General features: G+C 36.3%; 1 protein-coding gene across 4 annotated transcripts in view; it reads right to left on the minus strand.

Annotated features, from left to right (window-relative positions):
- Window positions 1-27,176, minus strand: part of LOC114454873 (E3 ubiquitin-protein ligase SH3RF3-like) — a 120,634-nt gene extending 93,458 nt beyond the window's left edge. For 3 of the 4 annotated variants that reach the window (XM_028435720.1, XM_028435719.1, XM_028435717.1), the window contains exon 1: window positions 23,484-24,348. In XM_028435720.1, coding sequence (XP_028291521.1) covers window positions 23,484-23,885 — 402 coding nt within the window. In that variant the 5' untranslated portion in view covers window positions 23,886-24,348. Of the gene's footprint in view, window positions 1-23,483; window positions 24,349-27,048 lie in introns of those variants that run through there. The other variant, XM_028435718.1, reaches the window with a different exon arrangement.
- Window positions 27,177-27,765: the final 589 nt, after the last annotated feature.

A 27,765-nucleotide genomic window follows, 5' to 3' on the forward strand; every position in this document is an offset into this window, starting at 1 on the left:
ATTCATTCATTCATTGATGAGACATGATGCAAAAGGTACATTTGCATGCATCACGTCCAAAATAATGTAAATCTGGCCCTCAGAGGTCCTCCTTTACAACTTACAATTAGTGCTGGGCAAAAAAAAAAAAAAAAAAAAAAAAATCGATGTAATCAATTAATCAAATTTGTAGATAAAAACTATTTTTATTTAGCAAATTCGAGTTTTAAATTTTTTTTTTCCAACCACAGTCTTTTCGGACTTTTTCGCGTTCCGTCCTTGTGGGTTACCTTAGCACAATGTGAGCTAGCCTCCTCTTTGTTTACCCATTGAGTAGGTTATATGTGCGCCACAGGCATGTTTAATTTTCTATTCACATTATGCTGAGATGCTAAAGGAAGAGTTTCTTATTTTTTTAATTGTTATGTTATAAAATATGTAGTTATCTGGTTTCTTAATCAGAAAATTTAAGCTACTGTGAAGTTGTTGCTGCACTTTTGCTTAAACCTGGATTAAAGCTTGAAATTGTTGAATTACTTTTTATTTTGGGATTGCTCTTGAGGACAATCACAGCAATAAAGTTGCATTTTTGACAATATATCTGATGTCTGCAGTCATTTTTAAGGGCATTAAAAAAAAAAAATCTAAAATCAAATCAAAACTCAAATTTTTCTTTAAAAAATGATTTATTTTTTTTAAACAAAATCACCCAGCCCTACTTCCAATACTAACCTGCACATCACATCATTAACGCCATAGATGAACTCAGACAGTGATCACTGGTTTAAACTCTACATTCATAAAAACAATGTAAACACGCAACATGTCTTCTGTGCCAAAACCTCCTCTGATTTACAGTGATAAATAAAAATAATAAAAAAGCTGATCCAAAGTGTCCATGAATCTTAAGTGTGTTGTTTTGGTAAATGACATTAATGTAGGAGCTCTGATTTTCTTTAGCAAATGGACAGACACCAAATCTAGAGAAAAATCTGGCATGATTTCAGCACATGCATTCGATGCAAATACAGCCAAGAAATACGAAATTAACAATAGTTAACTTAATTAGCAGAATTAAGCATGTATCGGACAATTTGGGGACGCTTAAAGGCCAGTATTAAGTTACAGTAAGACATTATCATTATGGAAAGGTGATGAAATGGAAATGATATAGAAATGCGTAAACTGATGTTAATTTTTGGGACATTTTTTAAAAGATAATCAAGGCCCTCTATTAATACTTGTTCCAAAAAAGGAAATGAATGACAAAAATAGTTAAAAAATCCTAAAATATATGACCAAAGTAAATTGAATCCTAAATAAAAAACTATGATAAATAATAAATTATTTTTGAGAAGCAATATTAGACTAACAAACCTTTAATATATAATCCACGTTGGTGAGGAAAAAATGCAGTTGTAGTAAAAAACCAGAAATATTGTAAATAAACAAGAATCATTAAAATCTTTTTGTGAAAGTATAGGTTAAAACATAATGTACATGTTTCATTCACCAAAAATGCTTACAAGGAAAAGCCTTTGGACTCAATAAAAAAATAAAAAAAAAATTATCCCTAATAATAGACTAATTTACAGCTAAATGTATTACTCAGTGTTTAAAAAAAAAGATTTACTTGAATAAATGAAAAAGTTGTCAGATGTTCACACTTCTTCCTCCTTTTTGCACATGAAACTGAGGTTTAAGTGTTTGTGGATCATATCAATGGTGTATTCTGCTGTTGCAATTCAATTTTTTTGTTTTATTGTTCTTTTATAATTTTACATGTCGTAAAGACATCAATCAATCAGCATGCTTTAACAAAAGGCCATGGCTGGGTTTTAAGGTATAATCACTGACAATTTATTCAGCTTTCTCTAATTTGAAGTATTTACTGACAAACAAAGTGTCCTAAAATCAAGAAAAATTGTTTAATAGTATTAATTGAGAATACTTGATTTTAATGATGATGATGATGAGATTGGCTTAAGATGTAACGATATGTTTAATCTCACTAAATCTAAAAAAAAAGTCGTTTCCTGCATGATTACGTCGAGTGAGACTTTGCATAATATTTGACATGTCTGTCTCTTCATCTACTCCAAGCACTTCCTCCACATTTAACCACCCGTGTAATGGGGTAAGACATGGTGAAAACATGTGATATTCAATCCAAAACATACTGTATGTCCACTATCTTACAGCCATTTCTGTTTCAGGAGGTTCATTCTGTGGTTTCCGTCTGTTGAAAATGTGAGACCCTCTAACTGGGACTGAAATTGCACCGCACGTGTGTCCATTATGTGCAATATTGAAAATGCAACAACAAAAAATATAAGGCATGGCTCCTTTTGATGCTCTACATCAAGGGAGCCGTGAAGTGATGAAGCGTATTCAGAACAAAAGAAGCCGTCTGTGAAACCCGATTCTCCCTCAATCAACTGCAATTATTGGTCAAACAAACTTTGTTGCATCACGGCGTAAAATCACAGCTCTTTGCAAGAAATCAGAGGAGTTGAAACAAATAAAAAAAGGAAAACATTTGTTTGCGTGTGTGAGACACCAAAACTCATTGCTAACCTAACCTTCCCTAAAATTGTCTTTGCAGGCAGTGGCCTTTTAAATGTCTATTAAATTAGTATCAGAGAGAGAGAAAGAGACAAAGAACCATTTCCTCATCTTTTGTTTTTTTATTTTTTTTTTTCAAAAAGAAGCATTGCTTGGGGTTACATTTTCCATGCGTTTCACTACATTTCACCCAGTTAGGAGAGCATTTTATCCAGGTCAGGTTAAAACACAGAACTTGCTAATACCTGTCTAGCTTTTCCCGTCAGTGTGCAGGTTGGAAAACGACAGCAGCAGCAGTATTCTCACACATTAGGATGTGTTTTAATGTCAGCAGTGTGTAATCACAGCTCCATTAACTCCTCCCTATAAAAGCTGTGCTCTCACACCTTTATGAACCAAAGATTTTAGCATGTTACAATAAAAAAGAAAAGGTAACAACAGAGCGTGAAACGCACACACACACACACACACACGATTCATTTTAGCAACATTTCAAATCATGATTCGCTGTTGCCGATTCGATTCAAGGACGATATTGGTTCGTTTAGAACGATTTGATTCAGTAACTTTTTAGCCAAAATAATAATTCAACCAGTGTGACTGAAATAAATGCCTGAATACTGTACAGTACAGGTGAGGTTTCATAGATTCCTGACAATCATAATGACAAATGAACAATTGCAAAAATGGAAATAAATACCGAGTAGAAAAAGAAAAAAACATAACGTGCCCGCTTATTAACCGTCACAAAAATTATTTACATTGATTTATTGTGACCATGCTAAGCACTTCAGTGAATTTACAGTTGGACATGGTTCATCCATTACATTTATAATACCGGTAGGGGAATAAAACATTATTAAATATGACAAAGTTTTTTTCAAAATCCTCAAAAACGCTGTTTTTTCACCACAAATTGTCAGACTGGAAAATGTTCTTCATTACCTAGAATCCCCATATTAGTACCAATGTTTTGATGCAAGAATTGTTGCTGGGTTATTAACTCAGATTCACACCTACATAAAAAATCAGAGCCCAAAAATAGAGACTTTTTAAAAAAAAAAAAAGCCATTTTTTTGCCAAAAATTCAGAAACATTTTAGCACTAATCTAGAGCCCTGAGTAAATGTCACCGTACAGCAAGATATCAATGGTCCACCTGCTTTTCTTCTTTAAAATCAGTCCACGACAACGTTTTTCAAAATCCTCAAAAATGCTGTTTTTTTACAAAAAAAAAAAAAAAAAAAAAAATCGACCAACCGGAATTTTTTTTTCCCATTTACCTGGAATCCCCCCATTAGTACCAATGTTTTGGTGTGAGAATGGTTGGTATGAATTGCATTAAAAGACCTACACCACTCTACACACAGACAAACGGACGGACGACAAACTCATGACAATACCCTTCGGCCGAGGGTAAGAAAAAAGAATCAAATCTTCCACACTGCTTGAGTTGTTTAGCATTTTCTCTCATAAGGGACAGCATGTGTGAGTGAGTTCTGTAGTGCATTTTTTAAGGATAGGAGTTCACAATCTGGGTTGCAGCAGCAGTTTAACACATTGTGTTGTACTTAAGGGGCAGTATTATGGAAAAGTTCAGTTTCCTCCCTCTCTTGTTATTCCACATTTTGTAAAAAGTCAGCTCCAAACAGGCAAGTTGGATTTTTCTCGCCAAGTTACGTCACGTAGCGGAAACTCCTCCTCCTGACAATCCTGGCTCCTCCTACCCTGTAAGAATGTGAGCTCCTCCCTCTCAAACTACATCACAGATAAAACTAACACTGCGGTGTATTATGGAATATACATTATGCTTTATTGTCATATGTAAAACTACATACACACAATGTGTTCTCTGCATTTAACCCCTCCCTGAGGAGCAGTGGGCAGCCACAAAGTAGCAGTTACAATCAGTTCCATTTTTAGTAGCCGTTATACCGCCTCGTATCTCCTTTGACATGATCTGACGTGTTTGTGAACCAATGCGAAGCAGCGGTTGGACAAAACAGTGGACTATCACCTATTCCTGTAATCGGTAGAGGTGAGGAAGAGAAGAAAATGACGTAGCAGCTCCGGTGAGTGTTTGAAGCAGCTCAAACAGCTGACTAACTCCGCTGCTGCAGAGGAAAACAGGTGAGTTTGTGAGAATAAACCTCAAATAATATGTTTCTGGGGTTCTTAGAACAAATGGAAATAAGTGAAAAATAGCATAATACTGGACCTTTAACACATCTGTTGTTGGAAGTGATTAGCTGTGCTTGAACCTTTAGTAATGAGTTAATTTTCTGCAGATTGCATTTTTCTGGCGCACATCGGACACATGCTTGTCTCCATGACTGTTGCCATGTGGTTTCTACAAGTCTTGTGAGTGTTAAGGTGGAGGACTTTGCTCCAGGGAGGAGTTTGTGTGAGGATGTAGCATATTTTAAATATAGCTAAGCCAGAGTAGAAATGTACAGCACTGACCTCAGTGGTATGCTATGGTATATTTGTAGGCTTTTCATTGCCATCTTATTGTATTTTTTTTCTTTTTTTTTAAACAAAAAAATAAATAAATGTACATTTTTCTTGGCTTTTTAACTCTGAACAGCTTATTAAAAACCTATTGTTATATTAAACAATACAGAATTTATGACATCTTTTTGATCAACAACTGTTCCACATCTCATTAAGTCCTCAGCTTTACATTTACTTTTTTTTTTTTTTTTTTTTAAATTGTCTTATGAATTCTAAACCATTTAAAAAATATTTTTTTTTTACTAGATCTACTTCCTTCATGGTTCACTTTCCATCCACATTTGAAACAAACGTCTCCCATTCTAACCCAGGCCACTTTGTGCACTGACTTGAAGGGATCATAATGGTTTCCTCCTCCACTCTTCAAAGAGACGAGCACTGGTTGTGATGGCGGCATTAATCATCTTTGTGGAAATGTGCTGAGAACCCACTGGAGATTGTGGCTGTGAATGAAAGTGGGGCAGTGTCAGACCCTGCAGCCACGGCTTCCCCTTCTTCCTCTGTAAAGAAATCACATTCTTTCATATATTAACACTGGTTTTGTTTTCTCCCCCCCCATCATTAACACTCTGCACATCCACCCTCTTTCACAACGTCTTTACCTTTTTTCTCATTTATTTCAAGTTTACACAGTTCCTCTGTGTTGCCTGATGATGTTTTTATTAAGAAATGCTATAAAGATGCAGTTAATATCTGCTTATAGTGGGACACTTATTAAAGCTATTAGCTGGTAAATGAATCAAGCAGTTCTTTATTGCACAAAGCAATATTACAGGGTTCCCACACTTTTTTCACAATGATTTTTCTAAACTTTTTCCTAAATATTTTACCAAATTTCCATGACTTAGTTCTGAAGCACTAAGATTTATTCATTTTTTTTGCATATGCCTTTTCTGGTTTCCTAACGTACACCAGCTGAAGTGACCTTACCGACGCACAGTTTGAGATGAATTCCCGCTCAATCGTGCTGCTGGTACGCAGCACTTTCACTTTGAGATAATGCTTAACATCTTTGGGGTTTAACATATTTTAACATTAAAATAAAAATAGGCTATATTTCCAAAACAGTTAAAATATTCCAAGACTTTAAGACTGGAAAATCGTTTCTTTAAATTCCTTATATTTTCTAGGAAATACATGACTGTGGGGACTCTGATATTAGTCAAATCTTAATTTCTGTACCTGTTTGTGATAACACCGATAGTTGATTAATGTAATATTTATGCAACACGAGCTATGCAGTTTTGTTGATGGCATAGAAGTCGATATGAATATAATTTGATAATGACGTTCATGAATTGTAACGATAAATAAATTAAATGTGTTCTTTTATGTCCATAAATAATTAATATATAGATTCCAGATTGATTCCTTTGGCTAAACAATCACTAAACATTTAATTGACTATCCGTCCATCCGTCCATTTTCAGACCCGCTTTGTCCTATTTCACGGTCACATGGCATTTAATTGATTAAAAGATTCATAAAGAACAACACTTTGTTTACACTAAGGACGTATATTGATCTAATGATGTCATTTCCTGAAGGAAGCACTGTGTATGTGATGGCCTATGGTGTTTTGATAGAGTGAACAGAAGATGGGATTGGACCTCAGCCAGTGAGCTGTCGGTGAATGGCTGTAGAGGATGAATGAAGAGCTGAGCAGAAAGGTCGGCAACAATCGGTGTTGGCAGGTCCAACGAGGAGCGGACCAACATCACTCACATGTAGATTAGAGTCATAAATGACAGGGAGGACGTGAATAAAGTTAGAGTAATAAGCAACAACAGAATACAACTCACAGGGCTTTAGTGCAGTGAACTTTTGGTGATACAGATATCAATATCGATCTGAGATGAATGAAATGATTCAAGCAGATGAAATATATTGATCTTGTCGTGTTAAATCAAAGTTATGTATGTAGAGTGGGAGTGATATCTGCCTTATTCCCTGGGTTGCTACTACCTGAATATGTGTGCAACTTCCTATGAGATAAACAGAGAAATTCATCTTCATTGCTGCAAATAAAAAACACATTTATGGCATATATTGTGTATATTAGGGGTGCATAACCACATTCATAACGATACGATATATCAATTCTTTTGACGACAGTATATTTGCTGATATCATAAAGTCTGCCACGATTCAATTTTGATTTGATTTAGGACAATACTATATACTCATTTAATTTAACCTGTTACATTTTATCTTAAGCTAAAAAAAAAGACAATGTTGATATTATGATAATGATATTGCTTAAGAATGTAAATCATTTGTTTCCATTTATCGTTAACTTATCGATCCAGATCGATGGATCGTTACACCACTACCGCTAGTTTATATACTGTATACAGTATATGTATCAAGTTGGGAATGCATTTAAAAAGCCAATTGACTTTTATGTCTTTTTGTCAGTGTGTGTGTGTGTGTGTGTGTGTGTAAAACATTAGCTATAAAAGGTAAGATTTAGTGTCGAGAACAAGTTACGACCAAATAATAACGTCAACATCACAAACGCATACAAACACTAAAAAAATTGGCTTAAAAGAGATATTAATGAGTTTACATAGAGTCAAAAATGCCACCAACCAGTGTGTGTGTGTATATATATAGACTAGTATACCCCTTAATAACAAACTTAAATATTTTTAAACACCTTAATAATAAATGTTCGTATTACATATACAGTCTCCAGTAATGCTACAGTATTTGGGGTGAATTAAATGTAGTGTGCTTTGTTTGCGTTGATAGGTAATCTATCGTTTTACCTCACTGTATGTACTTTAAAAGGACGATGTTAAACTCTCCTGTAGCACACTTCAAATACCGTACTGTAAGGGGCTAAATGTACACGTGAAAATGCCGTGAATTTCTGATTGGGTTCTTTCAATGAAGGGCAAAGCATAAGAATACGAATGGTACAATATCATCATTCTATGGATGGAGATTAAGCAACAAAGAGACCGAGCTTCAAAGAATAAAGACTCCGTAGAAACTCCTTTTAACTCATCAAATACGTTAGAATTCCACCATTAGTGGCCATTATCACTATACTTAAATACAAGTGATGTTGACCACAGCCCCGAATGGCCTGCACAGGTTTCCATGGCAACACGTCATAGCTCAGTCCACTCTTTTCCCTGCACTCCCAACTCCATCCGTCAAAGTGACACTTAATAAGATGACTAAGTAAGTCCAAGGCCAGATTTGTGAGACGATAAAACATCCGGCACCTAAAAAAAAACTGAGTCTGGAAAATGTACCTTTAATGTTTACACAGTAAAAAAAAAAAAAAAACTGCACTTCTAATAATTCCATCATCAGGATGATTTAATATCTGACACTTGAGTTTCTTTTCCAAAATAAAGCTGCTTTTTACTGCCATTGCAGTTTAGTTTGATGTTTACATTTTTCAAAGTTGCACTTTGTGCAGGTTGTATCGATTATTAAGGGTGTAAAAAAAATGCACTGAAGCAAAAAATTCTGTGAGCCAGGCAGGAGCTGTCCTTACCATTTATACACGCACAGCATAATAACCCCTGTCAGAGGACACACACACACACACACACAATGACAAGACATTCTCTTTATCACAGTAATTAACAGTCCTGTCAGTCACACAAACAGATGCACACGTACGCGTGCATGCCTTTTATTTTCTACTTACTCCCTACCCACACCTTCCATCGAGCCTTCAATCACCACCAGATAAACACGCCGACGTCGTTTTTTAGTTTGAAGGATTCTGCCGCTCTAATGAGCAGCAAACACAGCTGCATGTGATGAACGCATATGCCGTTCACTTCCCATGAGTAGTGTATCACTATAAACACAATTATTCATGCTTTTTTTTTTTTTAGATTCGTTATTCGCACACTTTCTACTGACGCGATCAGGAAACGCACACATGACCACGTACAAGCACACACAGTCATGAGTGGATGTTTGGACACAGACGTCAGAGCTGAAAGCTGATCGCAGCTGTACGGCTGCCACTAACGCACACAGTGTCCTGAAATAAACCAACATCTGTCTGTATGACCCCCCCCCCCCCCGATATAATGCTGATAGAAATATTACATTTATAGTCAAAAAATATACATTATATATAGATATTATGCTAATCTGTTTCATGTAATAAGCTTTTGGTGTAATGGTGGTGTGGAGTTTGACGTTAAATTCAATTACAGCTGAAACTAAATGCCAAAAATCAATGTATTTTGGCGTCTTATTTGACCAAAATGTTTAAAACAAAGTTGGTTTGCACTGGTTTTGAGTTTCTTAATCTCCTAAAAGCCAAATAGACATTTCATAAAGCGAGCTGATTATTATTAGGAGGTGAAGATCAGAACAACAGCACTAGTTTAAAATGAATACTTGAATATGGATATTAGGGCTGAACAATTTTAGAAAATAATCAAATTGTGATTTTTTTTTTTCCTCAATATTGCGATTTAATATGCAATTATTTTTTCAAGGGCCTCTTGTCATGTATTATTCAATGAACACAAGCAATAAATCAATCTGTTTCATAATAAACAATTTCAGATTTACTTAAATAAATGTAAAATATACATTTTAAAGCACAGATTACAACAATAAAGCAAACAAAGCCGTGGCTTTACTTCTTCAACATATTTAACTAACTTCACGATTCATAAAACGTGTAAACATGTAGACTGCACTTCTTAAACACTCTGAACTTAACAGGACAGTACAAGACAGGACAAGATAATAATAATAATAATAATAATAATAATAATAATAATAATAGCAGCCTTTGCGATGACAAAATCACGTTCTGATATAGCGATAACATTCCAAATGCAATTAATCGTTCAGCCCTAGTAGATATGCAGGATAACAATCTGTAAGAGCATTAGCTGGGAGCAAAGCAGCACCAGGACACCTAGAGAAATATTTAAAAAAAAAAAACACATGATACGTCCATTTGCATTACACACCCAGTCCATTCTGTGTGTGGAGACTGTACAAATGACAAGTTGTGAAGTAATTAAATATGGTTGAATCTAAGAGAGACAGCCTATAGTTGTATTAATACCTCCGTCATGATGGTTTTATTTTCAGTGGTATTTATTTGTTTTGTCTATTGGCAGGATTCGGTCAAAAGTACTGTATAGACTTCAACCTAATTTTAAACCAAGATTCATCCAATTTTGGACGGGATCCAGATCAATATACTTATTCTGGATTACGCTCGAAAATCTAAAAATCCCGATCTCTCTTATAATACGCCTCAAAACTCATCTATTCAGACCTGCTTTTAACTACTAAAACTTTCATTTATTACATGTACTCTTTTCTTTTTACCATCTGTACTTTCACTGCAAAGCACTATATAAAATAAAGATGTTATTTTTATAATTGGTGCAATTATAATAATTCATATTTTAGTTTGTGATTTACCGCTCTATGAAATTTACGTTGGGTTGGTTCTTCAATCGTCCCACCAAGTTTCATTCAGATCTGATCCAGATTGTTCATTTCATCACCATTTTTCTAAAGAAATGTGGTGCCCAGACATTTTGACCTACTGTATCATTAATGGGGTTACTAGACCTTTCTTCCAAACCTTAAAAGTGTGAAGATCAATGGTACCATGATCAGGATCATTGATCCAGATAATTGCCCATATCAAAGAGGAGATGTGTGGCTTTGCAGAGGTTAACACTGAGTGTTCTTGTTAATTAATTCAACTACCGATATATTATTTATTAGTGATGCTCCAAAAATTCAGCCAGCAAAACTTTTTGGACGAAAACCGAAAATGCACTTTGGGGCAATTCTCGGTGAATCAATAATATAGTTTACTTAATAACTAAATCTATTAATTGAAATGCTTTAATTTTAGTGAGGTTAGTACAAATATATAGACATTAATGAAATAACACTAATAATTGGGAAAATAATTTATTTGTGTTTTGGTTTTTGACTTTTTTTTATCATTTTCAATGTTGGCAAAATATTGTCACTTCAGTACATCCTTATTATAGGGCTGGGCGATTTTGCCCTAAGAAAAAAATGAGGTTCTGTCATTCAACAATTTTAAGCTTTAACCCAAGTTTAAGCAAAAGCGCAAACAGCAACTTCACAGTATCTTAAATTTTCTGATTAAGAAATCAGATAACTACATATAACATAACATTACAATAAAAAAAAAAAAAATAATACTCTTCCCTTATCATCTCAGCATAGCATAATTAAACATGCCTGGCTGGCTCACATCGCGGACGGAATACAAAAAAGTCCGAAAAAAAAAAAAATATATATATATATACACATTTTTTTTTTTTACTCGAATTTGTAAAAATAAAAATAGTTTTTATCTACAAATTCGATAAATCGATTTAATCGATTTTTTGCCCAGCCCTAAGTGAGGTTAGTACAAAATTATAGACAATGAAATGTTACTAATAATTGAGAAAATAATTCATTTCGCTGTTTTGGACCTTTTTTCTCATTTTCGATTTCGGCCAATAATGTTCGTTTCAGTACATCCCTATTATCATTAATATACAGTAAGTTCTTTTTTTAAATATTAAAAAAAACAGTTTTGCAGGTATAATGATCTGAGAAAACGTAGGACTCGGTTTAGTCAAACACTGAAGTGAACAGATTATTAACGCCTAAAATTTGATGAAGGTTAAAAGACTGAGTGAGACATCTTGGCAAAAAATTCAATGATTGAAATTGGAGAAAAGGTGAAGTTGAGAACTGTGAGAGAGTATGTGTGTGCGCGCTGAATACTCCTAGACTCAAGCCAACACTTCTCCTGCCAATTCTAAACCAGGGGGTGCGACAATTTCAACTTCTCACCGTTACAGAGAAAGATGATGAGGATACGAGCGTGGAGAGGGGGAAGAGGAGGAGATTTTCTTTCACAGGAAGGAAACAAACCGTGGTGGCACAGACACCCCCTGCCCTCCCTCCCTCTCCCCCCCACACACCGTCTGAAACCTGGAGAAACCACTTGTTCCCACAAAGCTACTCCCCCCAGAGAATAGTTCCACCTTTTCGAGCACATCAGAGCTGAACTTTCCTGCTACGACAGTGACACAAATATAACATCGCGTGACGCTGGAGAATCAGCAGCGTTTTTAACACACAACTAAAGATACCTGCAGCCACAAAGTGACTCCTAACACTCCTCCAGCACAGTAAAAAGTCTTTTTTACGCTCCTCTGGGTAATTTTACACAGTTGTAGTCCCAGATGATGGCGGGAGGTAAACCCTGTAAACTCTGACTTGGCCTAAATGCTGCCAGTTTTTATAAGCCTGAAACCATGTAATGTGATGCCAGTACAGAGGCTGTGCCTTTTCCCACTGGGGAAGTAGTGCGTAAATGTTCACCCACGTCAAGCAGGGTTCAGAATAGCACACTAATTATAAAGCTGTAGCAAACACACACAGAGGCACACTATATTTCCTACCCTTGTTTTTTTATGATGCAATCATTTCAGTGAGTGGATGCAGAGCTGTTTGGGCTTTTTTTTTTTTTTTGTTGTTGCTCTTGGGAAAGTAATGTTTGTCAGAAGGAATGGAGTCGTGTTTCTGTCTGTACATCAAACACAACTTCAGTGATTCACAGGGAAAACATTTAGGCCCACAGTACTGAATGCATGTTTACTAAAGTGAAAACCAGCACGGACAACATCACTGAGTAATCAGTATGTTGTAACACAGTAACAAGGGCAGTGTTTTTGCAACTTCTTTAAGTTTCATCTTTCGTCACGTTTTTTGGAGTCCTTTTATAGTTTTTTTTTCTATTTATCACTGCAAACCAAAGGATGTGTTGGAGCTACTTTTGATCCAACAAAAGCCAAAACCCACGTTATTTACACTCGGGACACTCGGCACAACAAGAGCGAGTGTAAGAGATGAGGTGCAGAGTGGATCTAATAGTGATTCAGAGGATGAAAACACTGCCACAGATGAGATATCTGATACAACACTGTTGTGTCACTGCCTAATATACATTTAAAGCAGGGATGGGTGAGACTATCACAGCGGGGGCCACAAAAATGTGTTTGTATCTGATCCGGGGGCCACATTATCAACATTTATGTCAGCATTTAGAATAATTATTGATCTCAGCATTAATACAGGGGGAAGGGTTTTGGCTCTTTTGTCTTGTCAGTTTTTAGTCATTTTGTGTGTTTTTGGTGGATTTTTCTGTCATTTTTTGCATTTATCGATTTGTGCGTTTTGGGGTCACTTTCTGTATTTTCCTGTCATTTTGTGTACCATAATTTGTTGACAGTTTGTCTGTCTTGTTTGGCGGGTTTTCAGAGTCATTTTGTTTGCTCAAGCAGTTGTTGTGTTTGTCTTTCTTGTCATTTTGTGTTTTATGAATCATGTGTATTTTAGGAATTTTCCGTGTTGTAATTTTGTGTATATTTCTGCATTTATGTTGTAGATTTGTGCACTTTGGGGTCAGTTTCTATATTTTGGTCATCATTTTCTGTATTTCCCTGTCATTTTGTCATATTTTGTTGACAGTTTGTGCCTTTGGAGCTATTTTGTAGTAGTAGTTGTTGCCTTTTGTGTTTTCGTAGTAATTTTGTTTGGTTAAGAGGTTGTTGTGTCTGTCTTTGCTGTTGATTCATGTGTTTTGGGAGTTAATTTGTGTATTACATACGGCTTTATATTCCTTCTAACTTCTTAAAATAGCATTTTTGAGGTTTTTGTCTTGGCGAATTTAGGGCCTTCCAGTTGCCTTCGTCTGATTTAAAGTGTAAAGAAAATTTGTACTTTCATAAATTTAATAAATTATTGAATAGAAGTATAACTATACTTTAATAATGTGGGAATTGCAGCCAACACAATTGTTAAAATAAATACATTCAACACATTCAGTGTAATTATCAGGTACAATTATTAAAATTTGAACATTTCTTACATAATTAGTTCTTGTCATTGTGTGTGCTGAAAGAGCAACAGTTTTTTGTTGCAATAGGTTGTTAAAATGAGCCGTCGCTCTTTTGTGTGAAAAAATAATTAAGCTTGACCAGCGGGCAGTGACTTTTCACCCTCATCTCCATAGAAACACAAAGGCTAACAGTGAGGGGGTTAACCCTTAACCTGACGTGTACGTGTGTGAGCCTGTGTGTGTGTGTGTGTGCACCCGAGTGTACCCGTGGGAATAGCAGTCGGGCTTCAAAGCTTGTTTAGGCTTTAGCACCCACTATGCATCAACTCAACAAACACACACACACACACACACACACACAAATATGCATGTTGAGAAAAAGGCTTTGTCTCAGCCTAAAACTGTCCACAGTGGCCACCATGACACCAATACTTCTACCAGTAACCAGTGCTCCATCTATTCATCTACATGTTTGGTTTGTTTGACAAACAGAACAAAGAATGAGATGTTAGAGGATGTCACACAGTGCCAGGGATGTTAGAAATATATATATACTGTATAAATAATGGAACTAAATGTTGATATACGATATTAATCTTGATTTTTGTTTTGTTTTGGGTTTTTTTTTTTACTTAAAGTTTAACCAGAAATATTAAATTTGCTTTTGCAAAATGCAACAGGCACATTTATTTATTTAACAAACAGGGACAGCACGTGTGAGTGAGTTCTGTGGCCCGTTTAGGGGAAGGGTTAGGACCAGGGCTGAACAATTTTGGAAAATAATCTAATTGCAATTTTTTTCCTCAATATTGCGATTTAATATGCGATTATTTTTTCAAGGGCCTCTCGTGATTGTCATTTATTTTTCAATGAACACAAGCAATAAATCAATCTGTTTTATGATGAACAATTTCAGATTAATTTAAACTTTAAATAAACAAAATATAAATTTTAAAGCATAGATTACGACAATAAAGCAAACAAATCTGTGAAGAAGAAATCTATAGAACTCTGCTTTTCAAGTTGTTCTGAAAAATAGCAAAAGCAGATACTCCTAAAATTAGTATTAAGCTAAATAAGCTATAAAATTAAAAAAATATATTGTTAGAGGTGATATTGTAATTGCAATATTTTGCCTAGGCTAAATTTATTTTTATATATATATATATATATATATATATTTGTGTGACACACTATGATAGAACATTCCATTATTAGAACTTTTATCATTTTAAAATAAGTTTTAAAAAAAACATATATTAATAACAATTATACTTTAAAAAGGAAAAACAAAATAAGTATACTTTACATATGAAATAATTCAAATTAAATAGATCCCTGGTATTTGGAAACTATTATAACCAGTTTTTTCCTGTTTGTTCGGTTTTTTTCAACAAGAAAATTGGAATATTTTTTACCATCTATCATTTACACCAACTTATCCTGTACAGTACGAGTGTCCAAGTTCAGTCGTGGACAATTCCTGTTGTCCATGTTTTGGATCATGTCACCTTGAATCTAATAATGATGTCATCATGCAGCTCTACTGATGACCAGCTGCCCTTTACTTTATAAAGTGTGGTGGACCAGGTTAGCATCTAATACATGCAGGATAGGAGTTACGTAATATATCATTATTAGAAAAGTTGTTTTCAAACTGTTGTTCACTATGTTTGATGATTTTAATTGCTGTTGTAAATCCTTTAAATGTACCTGGCTCCTTAATGAGCGTTTCAAATTAAAAGATGTCAGACACTGCATTGGCAGATTCATCGCGAGTCAAAACACATCCAATTTATCCTAGATTTTACTGAACACACAAAGCATGAAAACAACCCGTTTAATACACAAACAACTTACTACTTCAGTGCCGCGCCCATGAGAAGAAGAAAAACACACAAGGTACACAACATGCTAGCAGTGTATGAATGAATATGAGCAAAAACACTCTACTCTGTGGGAACATTGAGGTAAACAGCTCCTTTATATAAGACTCTGGGATAAAAGTGAAAGGAAGAAGAAAAAGAAACAGCAAGTTAGTCAAACACTGCGAGCACACCTGTAACTCACAGGGACAAATTAAAGAAGAGCGAAAAAAGATGCGACACATTCTGAGACACTTAATGTTCATGTGTGCATGTGACAGGATTTATTTTGTCTGCTTTGTGATTACTCTTGATTTTTCTTCAAGAGCAGAAATAAATAAACGTCCTTTCAGATTAAAGCTGAGTGTGAACGTGAACGGGAAACTGCTACAAAACACACACCTTCAAAGGACCATTACTGGGACAGGTGGTGCATCTCTTTCCTTTCTTTGAAGCTCGACCTCATGTTTGGGAACGACAGGGCAAACCAATGTCTCACTCTGCAGATGAAAAGCAAACTGGTGTCACTGCTGTCAGACGCTGTCATGGTAACCATTAGTGTCACCCCAGCAACCGCAGGTAAATACAGGTAAGGGAGATCAAGGGTTGGGGTCTTTGTGACTCGAGGCTTTGATTAAAATTGTAGAGGACAGGAAATAAAAACCTGAGAGCAGCCCAGTGAGCTACACACAAGGTTAACATCCATGTTTGATTAAGTTTTAGCGTTTAACATTCATCAGCGATACGTCTGTGCACCACAAGGAATGCAGCTTTATGGGAAACACTGGAGAGTTACAGGACATCAAAGGGTTTCTGTGTATTTTTGTCGTCATTTTGCATATTTTTTTTTTGTGCGCTACTTGTTTTGATTTCTCTCTTTATTCTGATCATGTAAATTACAACTTATGAACAGTTTAAAATTAAATAAACATCAAGAAATAACAAAACAGTATCTTGTATCTTCAAATTCTAACAGATCTCAGTTTACATGAACAAACTTTTACAAAATCTAATTTTCTATAATGTGAATAACAAATCAATGCAATGTAATACTTACACAAAAACCATTAAATATATTTTTTTTAATTGTTATTGTTTTTGGATATTTTTTTCTGTTCATTTTGTGTGTTTTGAGTTCTTTTGCATATTTTCACTCAGCGTGTTTTTGTTTGTTTTTGGAGTTTGTGCATTTTTGTTTTGTCACATTGAGTATTTATGTCGTCTTGTGTGTTTTAAAAGGAATTTCATGCATTTGTGTGATCATGTTGTATATTTTTGCTATTCTGTGTATTTTTTCACCATTTTCTGTCTCTGTTCTGAAGTCATATTGTGCATAGAGTTTGTTGCACTTTCCAGTGAAAGCCAGATGGTTACATAACTTTACAAAAAAAAACCTCATAAGTCAGAAAAACCCACAACACCCACCTGGGATAACTGCGATAGGAAACCTTTATCATTACTATTTTGTAACGTATGCTTTTAAATATTTCTATGAAGAAAAAAAAAAACACATTTGTGTTCGCTAATCTCAGACACCTCCATAACAGTTTCTGCCAGAACAATGCAGTGTGGGCGAGTTCTCTTTTCTGTTCTCAGGAGATTTGATTGTCCTCAGAATAACATTTTCTACAATTGTAAGATTCTAAAATAGACTTGTGTTGCTTGTACGATGCTGTTAAAATGTAGAACATGAAAACTGCCTCCATAAGGTCACTTTAAAAAAACAAGAATCCCAGTGAAAATCAAAATCAATTACAGCAAATTGGATTTCGTGAGAACAAGGAAAAAGCTCATTCGTCAATAAACCATGAACTAACCTTATAGATCCAATAAATTTACCAAACATATATATATATATATATATATATATATATTTGTTTTTTTTTAAACAACTCAACTACAATCTTTAGTAGGAATTTAGACTACGGTCGCAAAACATAAGGTTTTATATATCTGTAATGTTTTAACACACAAGACATAATATACTAACTTGTGTCAGTCTGTTACATACTGTATATAGATCTAGTATCAGCATTCTCTAGCACACATGTGCCAAACCCAAGGCCCGGGGGCCAAATCTGACCCTTTGGAGCATCAAAGTTGGCCCACAGGATTTTATCAAATTTGTAGATAAAAACAATTTTTATTTTGAAAATTTGAGGGTTTTTTTCCCCAACCACAGTTTTTACGGATTTCTTGCATTCCGTCCGTGATGTGAGCCCGCCCCCTCTTTGTTTACCCTTTGAGTAGGCAATGTGTGTGCCACAGGCCTGTTTAATTTTCTATTCACACTATGGTGAGATACTAAGGGAAGAGTTTTAGTTTTTTTTTAATTGTAATGTTATAAATTATGTGGTTATCTGATTTCTTAATCAGAAAATTTAAGCTACTGTGAAGTTGCGGTTGCACTTTTGCTTAAACCTGAGTTAAAGCTTGAAAAGAGTCTCATTTACTTTTTATTTTGGGATTATTCTATGCATTTTAACTCTTGAGGACAATCACAGCAATACATTTGCACTTTTGACAATATATCTGATGTCTGCAGTCATTTTAAGGGCATTGAAAAAAAAAAATAAATCTCAAAATTTTTAGGCAAAAATCACCCAGCCCTACTTACAACACTAACCTGCCCATCACATCATTAACACCATAGATGAACTCAGACAGTGATCACTGGTTTACACTCTACATTCATAAAAAACAATGCAAACACGCAACATGTCTTCTACTTTTGACAATATATTTGATGTCTGCAGTCATTTTTAAGTGCATTGAAAAAAGAAAAAAAAAAATTAAAAATCATATCGAAACTTAAATTTTTCTTTAAAAAAAATCTAAGATTTTTTTTTAAGCAAAATTACCCAGCCCTATGGTTCAAATGGAATAACTACTGCCCGATTAACTGTTGACTCAGTCATTAACCAGGGGGTTCAGAGGTCCAAAATATATTTTCTCCTTCCTTCGTCCACCCTGCCTAGACTGATCGATTATGACAGCTGATCAGCTGTTCCTTTTGGATCTCGCTGAGGACTATTTTGAGTTTTATGAATCTCAGTTGGGCTAAAATTAGCGCGATAAACAGGTGTGTGTTTGTGGCATGCTGTGATACTCCGTGTATCCTCAGAATACCTTGCACTTTTAATGAAGAATGTTTATGAATAGACAATCCTTCCATATCATTTTGTGTGCATCACCATTGACATTATATAAACATATTGATCTTGCTGTCAATATGAATTAAGAATTAGACCAACAGATCAATAACTAGGAGTGTGATGACATATCGCGATATTTTTTCCGAACAATCGATTATTGATATGCTTGCACTCAGTATCGATTTTTTTTTTTTTTTTTTTTCAAAACCTTTTCTGTTTTTTCACTAAAATGTGCAGGTAGGTTTTCACAGAAATGTTGTCACTGTTTGTTGAAGGAACCAATATATTGTTTACTGGAATACTGCACTATAATGGTGTCACTGGTGAGAAAGACCCTATTTTTTGTTTACAGAAAGCTTATTCGTTTACATTGACACTGTTGACACTTATTTACAGAAATGTTGCACTAAAATAGTGTCACTGTTCATAGGACACTTTTTCAATGTATTGTCTTTCAAAGATATAAAATAAAAATTGTCTTTTTTCACTTAATCTTTTTTTTTTTCTTGTTACGTCAGATTATCAGATTGATTTCTGACCAATATATCGATAATCACAGTATTGTCATATCGGAAGATGATCGTTGTCGTGAGCTTTGTATCGCATGGTACCCAGAGGTTCCCATCCCTAGCAATAACACCATCGGGTTCCCTATAATCTGGTTATTATGTCTCAAATAGGACAGCTAGATCCAGTATCAGCCCAATATCTAGTATATTGAGGTGAAAGAGTGCTTTTTTCTCCTTGAACTGGCTTTTATATTCCATCTCTTGGCAAACTTTCCCTTTTAAGAACTCAAATCCAGCAGATAATTGTTCTTGCAAACAACAAACCACTTCAACTCTAAATGGTTGAATCAAAAAAGACACCCAAAGAGACAAACAGAAAAAAAAGAGCACAAACAGCAGAAGGGATAGACGGGGGTGCTGACTCAGCACCGCCTGCCTCTTCTTGGATTTCCATAGCAACACTTCTTTCATTCTTATTGGCAGCCCTTGATATCTGACGTGAGGTTGCATTTCACCTGTTTAGACTTCTCAGTTCACTACGTGCAAGTTTGTTGAATGGTGTACGATGTCTCACTCCGCGCACGCACACACACACACACACCTAAAGGAGATTAATTCACACTTTCTTTCCAGAGCCTCAGGTCCCCTGAGAGCCAGGAGGAGACCTGCGCAAAGTGACTGCAGGGAGATTGCAGGAGGGCGTAATGGGTAAGAGGTTAGCACTGTGTGTGTGTGTGTGTTTTGGGGGCAGTAGTTCACTAGCAATAAAAGCAACTCTCACAGTGAAGTGCTCGCCCTACGGAGCCCTAAAACAAGCAGAGACAAGCATCCACTAAAGATTGAATGTGCGTTGTTTACATTTCAAAAAAAGTGTGCCTCAGACTGTTTTGCACGAAATATTAATTACATTTCCTATACAAAACTACAAGCTGAGCCCTAAAACGACGAGCAGCAGCGTATTTGTTACAATGTGTGTATTCTGGCCATCACAAAGCCAATATTTGTTTTGCACCATGCAGGTTTTCCCAACTGCACATCTATAATGTCTATCGAGTGAAATGAAGTAATTCTGAGGTGTTGGGGGAAGTGTCCTCACATTTTTCCCGTTCACTGCCACTAATGAGTGCACACGGCCAATAACTGCTGCTGCACTCCATCATTCACACCAAACGCTCCATTGCTTCAATCAATGACTCGCTTACCTGATAAGTCTGAGACGCAGCGATAGCAACGCCTTTGTTTTGCTGAACAATCACTCGCCCTCTTATAAATGACCACCAGTGAGCTCAGGCTGTACGTTCCAACAAAAAAAAAAAAAAAAAAAAAAAAATTATGTTTACTTTATTAACTAACCAATTAAAACGTGCAAAAATTAATCTTGAATAGATAGTAATTGATCAAAAAATAAAATTGCCCTGCAAAAGGGCAGAGATGGGCAACTTTTATCACAGTGGGAGCCGCGACAACATGATTATTTGAGCCAAGGGCAACAACATCAATATTCACGTCAACATTTAGAATAATGACCAATGATCAATTTGTAGATTTTTCTCTCATTTTGTGCGAGCTAGTTTTGTGTTTTCAGATATTTCCTGCTCGTTTTGTGTGTTTCGAGTCATTTTGCATATGTTTTAATGGCCTTTTGGGTTTTTTTCTATCGTTTTGGTTGACATTCTGTATATTTCTCTCATTTTGTGTGTTTGAGTCATTTTGAGCGTTTCTGTTGTTATTGTGTATTTTTATTTTGTTTTATACACTTTTCTGTCATTTTATGTATTTATGTAGTCGTCTTGTGTTTTGCGAGTAGTTTTTATGCTATTTTGTCATTGTGTGTATTTCTTGCCGTTCTGTGTATTTGTCTACCATTTTTTTCCGTTTGTTTTTAAGTCATTTTGGGCATTTACCTTAGATGGTTGCACAAACTTAGACTGAGGGCCACCAGTTGTCCTTGTCTATAGTTTTAAGAAAAAGTGGTGCCACAATACATAAAGTTTTCTTTGGGATTTTTTTTTCATAAATGTCAAACATGCTGAAGGTTTCCTTATATTTTACTTCAGACAACAATAAACAACAAAGTTGGTGAGGCAAAGCCTGATGTTGCTGCAGCCTGTGGAGCCGAGCATCTGACCACTGACCTTGTGCCTCCCTTCTCCTCAGCTGAAATCAATTTCACTTCAGTCAAAGACTGAAATCCCAGGCACGTGAGTAATATGAAACATTCATAAGATGGAAGAGAAAACCACAACAATGCACAACAGCGTTCCCATCACTGACTGATTTAAAAATCTGATTCCATTGTTTTCATCTTTATCTGCTTTCCAATTTATGTCACCATGATCCCCCCACACATACACACCCAAAGCTGCATGATATAAAAAATAAATAAATAAATAAAAAATCGACCCCTCTAAGGCAGCGTTGTATTCAGGGATCACTCTTTGTGTATGTTATTACGCATATTTTCATTCAACTAAAGGAGATGGATTAAATTAAAAACATATTGGCAGATTTACAGTTCTTGCATCATATCAAATGCTCAAAATGTGTTCCAAGCACCTCAGTGTATAACACAGAGAACAAACTACATCTTCATTAGAGTCCGTCTGCTAAAAAAGATACATTGATGTCAATGAGCTGCGGAGTGGCCAGGGACCGTACACAAAGTTCAACAACAATGAAGTCATTAACTTCCCTGTCCTGTGTTATGTTGCTCTGGAACATCATGTGGAATGTTAAACAGGCCTTTACAATAAAACCACAAAAGCCATTCTATAAATACAGGTTTATGGGACATTTTATTTGTAAATAATCATTGGAACTGTAATCAATTAGCAATAACTTAAAAAACACTAATGCAGTGGTTCTCAAACTTTTCTTTTTTTTTTTACTTCAAGTACCATTAGAGCATAATGATGTAATGAATTAGTTTTAACACATTGTAACAAATCTAATTTAGTAAATATAAGTGTAATGAAACAGTATTTCGTGCAGCGGTTCCTAAACTTTTTTGGATTGTGAGCTCATTTGGATATCAAGGATTTCTGGAGAGCCAAAAGACATTTTTTTCTAGAATTAGTTTCTCTGGCACGGCAGCACCCTGGCCCTGGTGTCCAGGCTGCCACCTCTGAGCCTGGTTCTACTGGAGATTTATTCCTGTTTAAATGGAGTTGTTTCTCCCCACTGTAGCTGATGCATGTTCATGTGGATTTGTTGGGTTTTATATTTTGATAGTGCATTGAGATGACTGTTGTAATTAGCGCTATATAAATAAAGTTCAATTGAAATCATGTTTGAACTCATATTTTAGTTGAACTAGATTCATATTTCACAAAGTACAGAAATACAATTGTTGAAGATTTGTTGTTTACATTCTTTTTTCAAAAATAAAAAAAAGTTTTCAGAAAATTCAAGCGATCCCATTTAAATTCCAGGCGACACACAAGGGGTCCCGACCACAAGGTTGAAAAACCCTGATTTACTGGCTCCAGAATAGATTTATTTCTATAGTTTTTTTTTAAAAATCATTTTCAGTCATCATGCCTGGGGTGGGACCAAGACTGACATTTTATTTGTTAATTTTCCACTCTCTCTCTCTCTCTCTCTCTCTCTCAAGTACCCCCTGGAGTGCCATCTCGTACCCCCATTTGAGAACCACTGCTCTAATGCATGTAATGAACTCCACTCAGCAGGAATTCAGTCTTAAAGAAACAATTGAGTTGAAAAATGAAAACATGAATAAAAACTTTTTTTTTAATTAAAAATCCATACATTTTCCTGTGCAACACGCATTCCACCGCATATCTGTCAAAAGACAAGTTTCTTTCAAAATAAAAGACAAGTCCAACATTAGACTATTTTTGACCAGCTGTCCGCGTCCCACTTTTGGGTCCCGGCCCACCAGTTGAAAAACCATGCTCTAATGCATGTAATGAGCTTCAATCTGCGGGAATTCAGTCTTAAAGTTTTGTTTGCTTTAGTAAGCAAATGAGTTGGATAAGTCTTACCTTTACATGAGAGTTCCTGGTGGCGACGGTGAGCTCCCGGATCGCGGTGCCCGGCGGTGAGGCGCATATCCCTGCTGCGTATCCCTGCAGAGACCCCCCTGCTACGGAGTGCCTGCTGCCCGTCCCTCCGCGCTGCTGCGGCCGCTGCTTGATGCCGTCCAGCAGCCGCACCAGGAGGATGTTGGCGGGCAGGTCGTCCACCCCGCACTCCACCAGGATGCGGCACTCCGGACAGCGCAGCTCGTTCCTGGAGCTCACGATGTTCTCCAAGCAGCGGCGGCAGAAGGTGTGCTGGCACGGCAGCACCCTGGCCGTGGTGTCCAGGCGCTCCAGACACACCGAGCACTCCAGCAGATCCAGCAGCGACGAAGAGTCGTCCATGTCGGCGGAGAGGGTGAGCATCGGGACGCCGCTGGTTACCGCTCCGTTGTTTTAGTGTCTATGAGCCACGGAGGACCATCGTGTGTGTGTGTGTGTGTTTGTGTCTGCGTGTGGAAGGGAAGCAGCCCCGGCGGAGTGGACTGTCTTTGGGCAGCAGCTGCGCCTCCTTCCTCGGTGTGCGTTAGTCCGGGTCTCTCTGGGTTTCCACCGTGTGTTTCCTCTCTCTCCAGCAGCTGTGCACAAAGCGGTGAGGTCACGCTCTCATCATCATCATCATCGCCCGCGCGCTGATCTGAAAAGGCGTCGCGAGCTCGCTCACGTACCGGAGAACACCACGGTGATAAAAGAAAGAAAGAAAGAAAGCAGACACTAACTAGTGCCTGATGCTCACACCTTTACATCCAACCCACACCTGCTCACTAAGGCAGGCTCAGACTAGCACACAAACACACTCCCAGTGCGTCCCAAAGCACGTCAAACACACTTCATTTTTCTTCAACACAAGTTCATTCTATTTATTATTATTATTATTATTATTATTATTATTATTGCTGATTCATTAGGAGTAAAAACAGAAGCTTAAAAACACGCACAACAATTAAATCCTCCTATGACTGAGATTCGCATTCCAGTCAGTTTGATCGCAGCCCCTCATCGTTAATGTGTCTCAGACAGGAGCAGACATCTGTTTGATTAGCCTATCTACAAACACATCATAGTGTCAGTGCGCACGGGAACAGTGGTGTGTGGCGACACCTAGGGGTTGGATCTATTAGCCACAACACTAACTAAGCCAATATTTGTTTATTTGTAAAGGGACCATGTACAATATATATAATGAAAAAAAAAAACAATGTTTCCATGTGATGCATTGTACAATAGTGAGCCTAAAGCTAATTTACATCTGCAGTCTGTTGGCAGATCAGGTTGTACTGACGATAGGGCTGCACGACATGGACCAAAAGCCATATCTCAATATTTTTAATTCAAATAAAGTTTCATTAGAAAAAACTATTCTGGGCTAAATTTGCTGACGCAAAAAACACAGACATTTATTAACAGTTACACAATATGTGCCACTTTTGGCTTTTTCTCCTATTAGGGACAGCATGTGTGAGTGAATTCTTTAGTGTGGCTTGTTTAGGACAGAACTCAGCAATCTATCCAACTGTGCTTTTCATGAGAGGTAGCGAAAGCAGCGACTCCTAAAATTAGTATTTTAATACAAAATAATGTATCACAAATATATATATATTAATATCAGCAATATTGTACATTTCTTTATCACCAAAACAGAAATGGTTGGATTTAGACTAGCAGTGTGTATGTGTTGTGGAGCTATGACTTGTTCTCCTGTTTGGACTTGCAAGTGTGTGTGTGTGTGTGTGTGTGTGTCTAATGAAAGGATGTCTTCCTGTTTAAGAGGTGGTCCTGCCTTTTAACCACCCACGATGACAAACAGCCACAGCAACTGCTAAAACAATGCAAATGTGTGTGTGTGTGTGTGTGTATGATACCAAATGCTAAGGTTTTTGTCTTTTATGCTACTCTTTGATACAATTGGAAGCAAACCATTTTTGCCAAATAGAAATAAATTCATTTTTAATATATCAAATTTGAAAAATTGGACTTATGTCTTATTTTTAGGGTAAAACCAGAACAAACAACAAATCCCACTCTTTTTAAAATGTATTTTTAACATTACCTGCACATGCTGTCGAAGATCACCACTACATGTACAATCTTTTCACGACACCTATGCATGTTTTATTATTAAAATTAATCAAATACATTCATTTTATTGCTTAACTGTGGCCATGACCACAGAAGGGTAAGCTAAACTTTATTAGGAGGAGGATATAAAAAAAAAAAAGGGCAGGGGGGAAAAGAAAAGGGTAGAGAGAGTTAGGGTTGGACTGTCCCACAGGTAGGATACGGCCAAAATAGGGTCTTGAAAAAAATTCCTATTGTTTGTTATAAATCAGTTTATATCCCTCTGGCTACAGAACATGTTGCTATAAACAAAGCATTTTGATTTGTTGTTATTTCCTGATTGTGACCGTCACCATGCTGCTGCAGCGGCCCATGAGCTCAGGCAATAAAAGCTCATATTAGTCTGTTCCTCTCTCCCCCACAAACCCACTCATGTCTTGCACTCAGTCCATTTCATCTGCCTAACACTATTCTCCACAGTCTGTGATTCAGAATTAAACTGGAACAACTTGGAGAAGTGAATAGGAAATGATGAGATGAAAATCTCCCGTGACTCACTGAAGCAGGACAGTCATTGCACGCTGCAGGGCAGACGTTATAAAAAAAAGGGATGAGACGCATTAACCAGTGTACAAGTAGGCGTGATTACCAGCTTTTGTTGATTTGATTATTTAGGGAATGCATAATAATCAATAATCCACTGCATGCTTTGGTAAATCACATGTTAACCTACATAATATAAGTTAATGATTAGCCTCAAAACGTGTATTTTCACATGATGATTTGTGTTTTTCTACACTAATAACTACGAACTTAAAAGTTAAAGGAGTGGTCCTCAACCTTTTTTGGATCATGACTCCATTTTGATAAAGAATTCCTGGTTACCCCAATACATTTTGGTTTCTAGAATAGTTTTTTGATCATGTTTGAGCTCCGATTTAGATTTTTTTTTTTTTTTTTACTGCAATTTAGTTGAACTAGATTTATATTTCCCAAGGTTAAAGTATACAGTAGTGTAAGATTGTGTGTTAAAAAAAATTTACATTTTTCAGAAATTTCAGGCGACCCCATTCAAACTCCAGGCGACCCCACATGGGGTGCCGACCCAAAGGTTGAAAAAAAAAAAAAACAATTTAAAGAGTTTTTCTGGGTAATTCTTTTGAGTTGAACTAAAACCATTAACTCACTAACAGGGAACTTGGGCTGCATTTACAACTTCATGAGACAGGTTAGTTTTACTCTAATGATGAACTAAAACTGTTGCAATGGATAGTGCCAGACATGCATTTTACACACATATGCAAAAGCACTTATTTACATTTCTCCTAAATCACTTCATTCCCTTGTTCATCCACAATATTAACCTTAAACCTTTTATTTTGTAGCAAACATTAATCATCCCAATGGTTCCTCCTTTGTTGTAGAAAATCACATGTGCAAGGAGTGATCTTCAACTACCTATGTCACATACCTTGTTCCTTCATCAGCCAATGACTTTCCTCCATTCGAAAGTAGGTTAGCTGACACGGCAGTTACCATGGCAACCGGCTTCCTCCTTGAAGAGTAGTTAGTGTTGCGTGTGGGGAGCCTATGCATTGTGTGTTGAAGAGAAAAGAAGCAGAGGGAGCAAAGAAACGGGGGGGGGGTCACAAGTCTAAATAAACTTATATTATGAATAAAACTCATGTGATGCATAGTAGAGAATGTATGTGTGTTTAAGGGTTGATACATAATAAATGAACCTGTGCTGCATTACCCTATAGTCTGGTTATAGTGAAAAGTATGAGATAAAACAAAGTCTTAAAGCTGCTGCATCACAGATTTTAAATTCTAATAATGCCTATGTAAAAAAAAAAAAAGATAAAAACCCGAATGTATTGTATAATTCAAGGGTTCTCAACCCTGAGGTTAGAACCCGATCTGGAGTCGTGAAACACTGGGATGGGGTCACCAGATGACTTTAAGAAACAATATTTTTTTTGAACAATTTGAGTCAATTTTTGCTTATTTTTACCCTTTTTCTGCAAGTACACCAAACTTTCACTGGTTTCATACATTATATATTATACAATGCCTTTTTTTGCAATTTTTTTTCCACTTTCAAGACATTTTCAGCATCTATAAACCATTTCCACCACTTTTCCCACATAATGTCGCATATGTTGACCCATTATTGTCACTTTTAACC

The sequence above is a fragment of the Gouania willdenowi genome, chromosome 21, assembly GCF_900634775.1.
Source record: "Gouania willdenowi chromosome 21, fGouWil2.1, whole genome shotgun sequence".
Lineage (NCBI taxonomy): Eukaryota > Metazoa > Chordata > Actinopteri > Blenniiformes > Gobiesocidae > Gouania > Gouania willdenowi.